Raw genomic sequence first — 9,520 nt, forward strand, 5'->3', positions numbered from 1 at the left:
CACCTGAGAGCTTGTGAGTCAGTTGAAGACACATATTTACTGAGTACCTGCCACATGTAAGGTGCTGGTGATAGAGCACAAGGAACTTCGCTGCTATGCTTCCAAGGAGTGGTGGACTGTTTCACTAAGTGGGATATGGCAGGACCTTGATTGCAACACATACTCAGAAGTAGTTCACCTCATTACAGCTTAAAAATGTAACACTCTGGGCTTCAGGTGATTCCATTTCTTCCTCAGTTCAGATCTGGTGCTGTCAGAAGCAAAGATGTAGTTGATGGATTCATAAGACAGATCCCACACCTGAGACTGGGTCAAATTAAATGTTTCAGCTGCCAGCTGGTACTCTTGAGACAGGTGTGTTGCAAAAACACCCTTATCATCAGTCTGCCAATGTAAACAAGAATGTTTCAAAATGAAAAAGGAAGGATTTTTCAAAAACGACCATCTTTTTGTTTAGAGTCTATTTTCCTATTTACTATACTTCTTTCAAGAGTCTAAACAAGGGCCTACAAATTTATCTGTACATAGCTGTAACTAAACAGACTTATTTATACCTTAAGATACCAGAGCAGTGTTTCAACTCTGGCTGTATATTAAAATTATCTAAGGAGTTTTTAAAGCCTATCTATGCCCAGGACTCACCCCAGATCAAATAAAACAGAATCTCATGGGATGGGTGTGGAGCATCAATTTGTTTGTGTTTGTTTTTAAGTCCTCTCAAGTACCTTTTGCTATAGAGCCAAACCAGAGTCACCCTGGCCCTCTGCAGTCTCTCATGTCCCAGTCCCTTTTCTTTTTTTTCTTTTGAGATGGAGTTTCACTCTTGTTGCCCAAGCTGGAGCGCAATGACATGATCTCCACTCACTGCAACCTCCTCCTCCCGGGTTCAGGTGATTCTCCTGCCTTAGTCTCCCAAGTAGCTGGGATTACAGGTGTGCACCACTATACCCAGCCATACCCCAGTGCCTTCTAACTCCTCTACTTGGGCATTATCCTCAGACATGCAAGGCAGTCAGCTAGGTAGTGAACATCTGACTTAATGCAACTCAGGGAGCAAAAAGGAGCAAAATACTTCACACGGAACACCTTACACAGATCACAGAAGGATGGGCAATGCTGTACCAGAATCCGAAATGGTGCTGGTCATAAGATGGAACTGTCTGACTTTTGACGTTTGAGGTCAAACAGAGTTCTAGATGAAGAGGGGAAAAAAATCTCTTATTAAAAGCAAATAAGTGAACTCATTGTGTTCACCAAGTAGATACATAAGAAATCTTTCCAAAATTTGCTAATTTAGTTTATTAGTTTACAAAGCTGACCTTTCCTTATGTGTGAAAATTTGTAGTTCAATTAGTGTAGTTGTATAGGAAATATGTGCTGCAACTTATGGCAACAGCGGTAACAGGCAAAGAATTAATATCCCTTTCACAGCCATGCACTTCTCTTTCTTTGACCAAAATAGAGAGGACAGAGGAATGTCATGATGAAAAAAGCAGAGAATTATCAATGATAGGAGCAGAAGGGTTTTTTGAAAAGCTACTGCAATCCCTCCTGGTCTAACAGTGGAAGCCAAAACACAGGTAAGAAAACTGTAGCACTGCATGTGAGAGCATTATGAAGAGCTAAGAATGAGCAGGGACTTTGCCATGGCTTCTAAGAATCCCTGAACACTTTCACCCAGACAATCATTCATTCACCTCCTTCTGCTTCTAGGTAAGTTAAGTCCATCTTAAGAATGACTCCTACTATTGACCGGGTGCGGTGGCTCACGCCTGTAATCCCAGCAATCTGGGAGGCCAAGGTGGGTGGATCATAAGGTCAGGGGATCAAGACCATCCTGGCTAACACAGTGAAACCCCATCTCTACTAAAAAAAACCACAAAAAACAAAATGAGCCAGGTGTGGTGGCAGGTGCCTGTAAGTCCCAGCTACCAGGGAGGCCGAGGCAGGAGAATGGCGTCAACCCAGGAGGCAGAGCTTGCAGTGAGCCGAGATCGCGCCACTGCACTCCAGCCTGGGCAACAGAGTGAGACTCCATCTCCAAAAAAAAAAAAAAAAGAGAGAATGACTCCTACAACTAACAAATTCCTTCCTGGAAATATTACCAGTATCCCCAGCCAGAGTAAATACCTGACTGACCTGATTGATGGCATCTGCTCACTTGAGTAAGGCAGCCTCAACACAGGCTCCCTCAGTTTAAGGGATGACAAACCCAAACTGCCCCCTCACTCTGTTGGGAGCAGAGCCGGACCACCACACCAAGTAAGATCACTATGCCAGTGGTTCCCATTCTCTCCACTTTGGTGGATATTTAAAATTTTCCTTAGCTTAAAAAAAAAAAAAAAAAAGCAAATCTCACCCATTATGAATTGCTGAAAACTCTATAGTTAAAACATACTCACACAAGCATTTTTATAAATTGGTAAATTTAGCAAATTGATCATTCTGTAAAATGGTTTGCAGCCAACCACTTCTTCCTTCTTTAGAAAGGCCTTTCCTAACCATCCAATCGAAAGTGGTTATACAATCACTACTATATCAGCCTGTTTTAATTTTCTTCATAGAACACTGATACTTTCTTGTGTATTTGTTTACCGTCTTCCCTCTGCTAGAATGTGAGTTTCTTGGGAAAGAAAGCTTGCCTGTTTTGTGTACTGCTCTATTGACAGCAATGACAACAAAGTAGGCACTTCACAGACAATCAAGTGTGTAATGATCAACAGACATGTGAAAATATACTTGGGATTTTTCCATGTTTAAGTTTTAAATAATGTTACATACTTTCATAACACATGTCAATTTTATTAAAGTCATTTCAAAATTCTAGATGACCCTTTATTCCTTTAAAAAATTCTTACTGAGTTCCAAGCATTGGAGAATGTAGCAATGAATAAGACAAGCAGGGGCCCTGCTCTCATAGAGCTTATATTCTAATGGAAGCTAAAGCTTTCTGTTACTTAAATAAGGCTCAGAAACCACACACTCCATGCATCTTTTAATAGCGAGATGACATTCGTACTTTCAGAACAGTACTTCTCTACAATCCCCAGAAAACCTGGGGATTGGGGGAGGGACAGAGAGTCATCTGGAAGACCTGAAACTCCAAGCCTTACCCAGTGGTATCCGATGTTGCCTCACAAAGTCCACCAGATCCAGGGATCCTCTCTCACCGGAGTTGAGAAATGTTCCATGCCCGATTCTGTCAGGAAGCAGATCCAGGAGTACTTGTGTTTCTTTTTTTTGGTTTGGAATCTAAAGAAAGGGGAGGAAAAGGGATCAATGGCCTCTTTCAGTGGTTCTTAAAGAGAATTTTTTTTCTATAGCTAGGTACTCTGCCCCTCTGAGTAGTACTTAATACAGACCTTTTGGAAAACTGAACTACTACTGCCTTCCTAGCTCTCTTTGACTTTTATCTTCTCATTCTTTCCTCAATATTCTTCTAGATTCATTTCAATGATAATAATAAACACTTATTAAGAACCTACTTTGTGCTTTTTCACAGAAATTATTTAAGGCTTCACAAGAATCTTAAAAAGTATTAAGATGAAGAAATTAAAGCTGAGAAAAATTAAGTAATTTTCAAAAAATAAAACTTCATAACTCTATATGTATATGTGTGTTCTGTAATATACATGTGTTCATATATATTATAAAAAGTTCTCAAAAAATATAAACACAAAACTGTTAACAGTATTAACTCTAGGGAGCAAAACAAATAGAAATTGGGCTTTTAATTTTTAATACTTTCCTACTTGACACTTGGATTTTTTTTCAGGTACACATAACTCTTACAGTTAAAAATGTAAAGCATTTTTTTAAAAAAGTTGTCCAAGGTCATAGAGCTAGTGAACGGCAGAGATAAGGGTGAAACCTAACTCAGTCTGACTCCAGGGCCCAGTTACTTCCCTCACATAGTGTGCTCATCATGTTTGATTCTGGCAAGGCTGGCTATGTACATACCACAATCACCATGAAAATGTCTGGCTGTGCTCTTTATCTCCTCGATTGCCCAAAACACAAACTCTTGGAACATTTTTAATGAAAGGTTTTATATCCAATGGACTGGATGATAAAAGCAACAGAAACGAAGGTAAAGAACAAGTTCTGATGTTGCACACAAGGCCAGAGATAACTGGTCACTGTCACACGTGCTATTCCCTTACAATGACCAATGGTTTCTATCACGCATCAGGTAGGTCAGCCATAGGATGTCCTGTGGATGAAAGGTCTTTCGAATTAGAGTATGGAAACATGGATTCTAGATTTTAAGTCCTGCCACTAGATTACTGATGTTCTACTTATAGACATGAAAGATACAAGTACTGGCAAGGGGTTCTGATTTTTTTCCTTAATCTTTAAATCATGATGCTACTTAAACTTTATACATTACCCCTTTAATACAATAACTCTGTGAGGTAAGCAGACTAAGTATTATTTTCTGCATTTAAGAAATAAATAGATAGAAGTATTGAGGTAAAAAGTAAACCCATCTATAAAATGGGGAAAATTGCAGCAGAGTCCCTCACAAGGGGTTTGCCTCACAAGGATGTGCTTACGAAAGTGACTACTTCCCAGCAATTATCTGTCACTACGTTCATGCTACCAGTGAGCTTGGGGCTGATGAGGGAACTGGACCTCTTTGCTGGGCTTTGTAAAATGATGAGCTGCTTCCTTTATTGCCATTGGATGTGATAAAAATCAGGTCCCTTCTACTATGAGGACAGGTGAGATAAATGGGTGCTTTTCTTAGAGTCAGCTTGCCAATGACAAGACAGATGTTAGAAATTCATGCATTTTCTCTAGCAAGATGTCATTAAGCTGCTTTTAATGACACAGCTGGCATTTGAGTCAACAGCCACTCCCAGGAACCACAAAAGGATAAAAACAGTAACACTAGAGACTAAAGCAAGTCATGTATTTAAAAATATTTCTACTTTCCCTTTTTAAAAAATGTTTTCCCAATCTAGGTTTATTCCTAGTCACTTACAAATGACCCTATTATTTTCTATTACAATCTGTCCCTTTTAGCCTAAGACAATATTATTTACCTCTGAAAGATGCAATGCCAACTTCAGACCTGCTTTCTTAGCTTCTAAAAGAGGTTCCATGAAGTCTTTTGCTTGTCCTACCTTAAAGATAAAAGTTAAAATGAGGATGCGTGAGAATTCTGGGAAAACCGAGGAACTGAGTACTCCATTCCAATAAACAACATAATGGCAGAAAAAATTATGGTAGATTAATTCATTTGCACATCTTGTTTATAAAGCGCCTACAGTGTGCTAGCCACTTTGCTGAACAGAAAGCTGGCAAAGGCACAGTTCCTGACCTCGAGAATCTTGTCTAGTAAACAGTAAACTGAGGTCAGTCAGCTAAGCTGGATATAGTAGTCACCAAACTTTATGCCTGGAAGGACACCTAGATATCCAGAGCTAACGGGAACTCACTCACTTGACTCAGGAACTCTCATGATTACTCAAAACACTTCTGTTAAACAGGTGGATAAAAAGAAGGGCAGAATACTCTAGGTTTGGACAAAGCCATAAGAATCAGTTTCATGGGACTCTCTTATTCAGTTGTTTTCAACCAGGAGCAATTCTGCCCCTCCAGGGGCTATTTGGCAATGTCTGGAGACATTTTTGGTTGTCACATCTGGGAGAGTGCTACTGACATCTAGTGGGTAGAGGCCAAGGATGCTGCTAAACATCCTACAATGCATGGGGCAGCCCCACAACAAATTATCCAGCCCCAAATATCAAGATTTCTGCTTGAATCTGACATTCAAGAAGCTCAGGTCAACATTTCTCAACTATCCATGAAATAGTTAAGCCCCAACACCCTAAGACATCCATCCATTGTATGTAATGAATTACATTATAGTGCAGATAGTCTGGTACTAGCTGTGCACCATCTTTAGAAGAATGGAGAAAACAGTCATATAGTCAGGCAACTGTTTTTTGTTTTTTTTTTTTTTAGTGTACTTAATTGTTTCACAGAACCTTGGATGAGAGCTGCTCTAGGCATTCTGGTCATCCAGGGCAGAACAGGCCTTCATCCACACAATGGAGTGTCTGCTGGACACTCTGCAGAATGCAACGCAAGATGCCCGAAGCTAGTCCTTATCCCACTAACTGATTCTACCTTTTAGAATTAAAATATATGTAGGAAAAATAACTTACAGTCGGGTCTCCACTGAGGTCAAGGCCAAGAACTATACCCTCAGTAGAAAGGAAGAACTCCTCGGCAAGTTTTACAGTCTCCTTGGCTACTAAAGGGCCACCTCTTCTGTCAACTGCTATCAAATACCTTTAACATAAGAAAGACAGAGTTGAAAACTAATATGACACAGATGAAAAAGACAATTCTGAGTACAGCCAGACAGAGATGGCAGTCTCTGTAATACATCTCACTAGGAAAAGTATAGCCTGACTGAATGTAGACAACCTGACATTTTACTTTGCCATATGGACTGAGACATGAATTCCTAAATAGCATCAAGCATCTAGTCAGTGTTCAGATCTACAGTTGTCTTTTGAGGTTTTTTTGTTCCTGTATTTGTTTCTTCAGTTTGTTTGATTCAGGATCCAAACAAGGTCCATACTTTGTGTAAGTCAATGTGTCTTCTAAGGCTGTCTTAATCTACAACCATTCCTTCCTCTCCTCCCACCTCCCACCCTGCTTTTCTTGTAACTTCTTTGTTGAAGAAACCAAGTTGTTTGTCCTACAAAGTTTTCCATGGTCTGGATTTTGTTGATTGTATCCCTGTGTTGTTAACATGTTGTCCTATTTCTTATATTTCCTATCTAGTCTAGAGGCAGATCAGGTTCCATTTTTTGGTAAGAGTAAACTGGTGGTGGTGTGCTCCTATGAGGCTGAGATCCATTATTTCATTAGGGGTTACAAAATTAGAAATATTCTCATTCGAAAATGTATCAAATATCTGATAAAAGTTCATTCTTCAAATATTAGCTGGAATTCTATAGGACTTGAATACCCAGAGAATCTCTGTTAATCCTTTTTTTTTTTTTTTTTTTTTGAGACAGAGTCTTGCTCTGTGCCCAGGCTGGAGTGCAGTGGCTTGATACTGGCTCACTGCAACCTCTGCCTCAGCCTCCTAAGTAGCTGGGACTACAGGCGTCTGCCACCACGCCTGGCTTTTTTGTATTTTTAGTAGAGATGGGGTTTCACCATGTTGGCCAGGATGGTCTTGATCTCTTTGATCTCATGATCCACCACCTCGGCCTCCCAAAGTGCTGGGATTATAGGCGTGACCCACCGCACCCAGCCAATATTTCTTTTTTTCTTTTTTTTTGAGACAGAGTTTCATTCTTCTTACCCAGGCTAGAACGAAATGGCACGATCTTAGCTCACTGCAACCTCCACCTCCCGGGTTCAAGCGATTCTGCCTCAGCCTCCCGAGTAGCTGGGATTACAGGTGCCTGCCACCACACCTGCTAATTTTTGTATTTTTAGTAGAGATAGGGTTTCACCATGTTGCCCAGGCTAGTCTTGAACTCCTGACCTCAGGTGATCTGCCCGCGCTGGCTTCCCAAAGTTCTGGGATTACAGGCATGAGTCACCGTGCTTGGCCTGTTAATATTTCTTGAATACCCAGAGAACCCCTGTAATTTTTCTAAAGCAGTTATTAGCTTACTATTTATTCACAAATTCCTTCAGCATTTGTTCATTTATTCATTTACAAAATTTAGATCAACAATATATAAAATGCTGTATCTTTTTTTTCACTTAGCAACTTCCCATGCCATTAAAATAATGTTAGAAAATAGTATGAATCATGTGAACATACCATAATGTAATTATCCTCTGAATGCTGGACATTCTAGGCTATTTTCTAATTTTTGTTATAACATTATAATAAGAAATCTTATGCATAAATCAATCTATTTCCTAGGATGCATTTCTGGCACAGAATTGCTGGGTCAGAGGGAAAAACTTTTTTATAAATTTTGACATACATTGCTCTTTAGAGAGGCTTTTTCCTCCCCTTACCTGTGTACCAGTGCAGGATTTAAAGAGGTTTTATTAATTACATATGCTTACCAGCAGTGTGTAACTTTACAAACACTTGCTATTACTTTTTTTTAGCCTACAGAAACAGCATTGTAATATATGATTAATGAGTTTAGTAGTTTTCTATGTATTTCTATACATTTACCAGCTCTTTGTATGTCTTCTTCTCTGCATTCTATTCTTCTGCTTGGTTTTTTATTGGGGTTATTAGTTTAGTTAAGCTTAATTTTTAGAGTCTTATAACCTGAAACTATACAGCTAGCTTTTTTTCTTTCTTCATTTAAGGCTTTGTTGAGCCCATACTGTGTACCTACTTTATGGTAAGTACTAAAGATGTACTTGTGAATCTACATGTACATGATTCACAAGCACATCTTTAGTACTTACCATAAAGTAGGTACATAGTATGGGCTCAACAAAGTGGTGAATCATAAAACAAGGTCCTTGGCTTCACTACACTTACACTCTAGCGGGTGGGCATACATACAAACTAACACAAGATAATTCCTTATCTTGTTACAAATAATGCCATAAAGGAAATGGATGGGTGACTACAGGATTAGTGGGGCACTTTAGACAGAGTCGTAAAGGAAGGCCCCTCTGAGGAAGTAACAGCCAAATTGAGATCTGAATAATGAGAAGAAGCCAGCCAGTTGGGCAGGAATCTCGTAGAAATGTGTTCTGGGGAATACTAAACAAAGGTGCTGAAGGGGGACAGTTTTCTTGTTTATTTTAGGAAGAGACAGCACGCCCACGGTAAGGGAAGAGGAGTGGTCTAGATGAGCTGCTGAATTAACAGAGGCAGCCAGATCATGTGGGACCTTGTAGGCCACAGTAAGAAGTTCATTTTAGCTTAACGGCAAAGGAACACCATACTTTACTCATGTAAAAATACTCAGAATTATATTGCCTTATGAATAAATTCAGAATTGTGTTCTCACTTTAAACAACAGGGTTCTTGATTTTATTTTTCTATTGTATAAATCAATGAATGATTAATTCTAAAAAATCCATTACACCCACGATCAAAACAGTAAAAATTAACATTCTGGTTTTGTAAATGTTAACTACTAAGGTACAATCTTCTTACCTAACATCAATGTCTAAGTTTTCTTGTTTGGATTGTTTTATACCTTCAAGTATAGATTCCACATAAGTCTTTTTAGTCATTCCTGGAAAGGACACATAGAAAATACATGTAAAGAGATCATCAACTATTTCATCCTTCACCTTCAGCAATCCTGTATGAACAAGTACATTTTCACTTTATGCTATGACAAGGGCATGGTTAAAGATGAGTGAAAATATGGCCCTTATGGGTACATTTGAGTAAAAGTAAATTATACTTTAATAAAACTGGGGGAAAATGAAGTGTTACAGAAATGAAATGAAAAAAATAAAGACTGTTTTTTTTTTTTTTTTTTGAGACAGGGTCTGGCTGTCACCCAGGCTGGAGTGCAGTGGTACAGTCTTGGCTCACTGCAACCTTTGT

The 9,520-nt window shown here is 39.1% G+C and overlaps 1 protein-coding gene across 4 annotated transcripts in view; it reads right to left on the reverse strand.

The window, feature by feature from the left end:
* ADAL (adenosine deaminase-like) overlaps positions 1-9,520 on the reverse strand; it is a 27,425-nt gene that overhangs the window by 3,571 nt on the left and 14,334 nt on the right. The window contains exons 5-10 of one of the 4 annotated variants that reach the window (XM_011989209.1): positions 9,119-9,200; positions 6,177-6,303; positions 5,049-5,129; positions 3,114-3,252; positions 1,092-1,192; positions 107-384 (exon numbers count right to left, since the gene is read on the reverse strand). In XM_011989209.1, the coding sequence (XP_011844599.1) occupies positions 190-384; positions 1,092-1,192; positions 3,114-3,252; positions 5,049-5,129; positions 6,177-6,303; positions 9,119-9,200 (725 nt within the window). In that variant the 3' untranslated portion in view covers positions 107-189. Of the gene's footprint in view, positions 1-106; positions 385-1,091; positions 1,193-2,734; positions 3,253-5,048; positions 5,130-6,176; positions 6,304-9,118; positions 9,201-9,520 lie in introns of those variants that run through there. The other 3 variants (XM_011989211.1, XM_011989212.1, XM_011989213.1) reach the window with 3 other exon arrangements.

Source organism: Mandrillus leucophaeus, unplaced genomic scaffold (genome assembly GCF_000951045.1).
Source record: "Mandrillus leucophaeus isolate KB7577 unplaced genomic scaffold, Mleu.le_1.0 Scaffold35, whole genome shotgun sequence".
NCBI lineage: Eukaryota > Metazoa > Chordata > Mammalia > Primates > Cercopithecidae > Mandrillus > Mandrillus leucophaeus.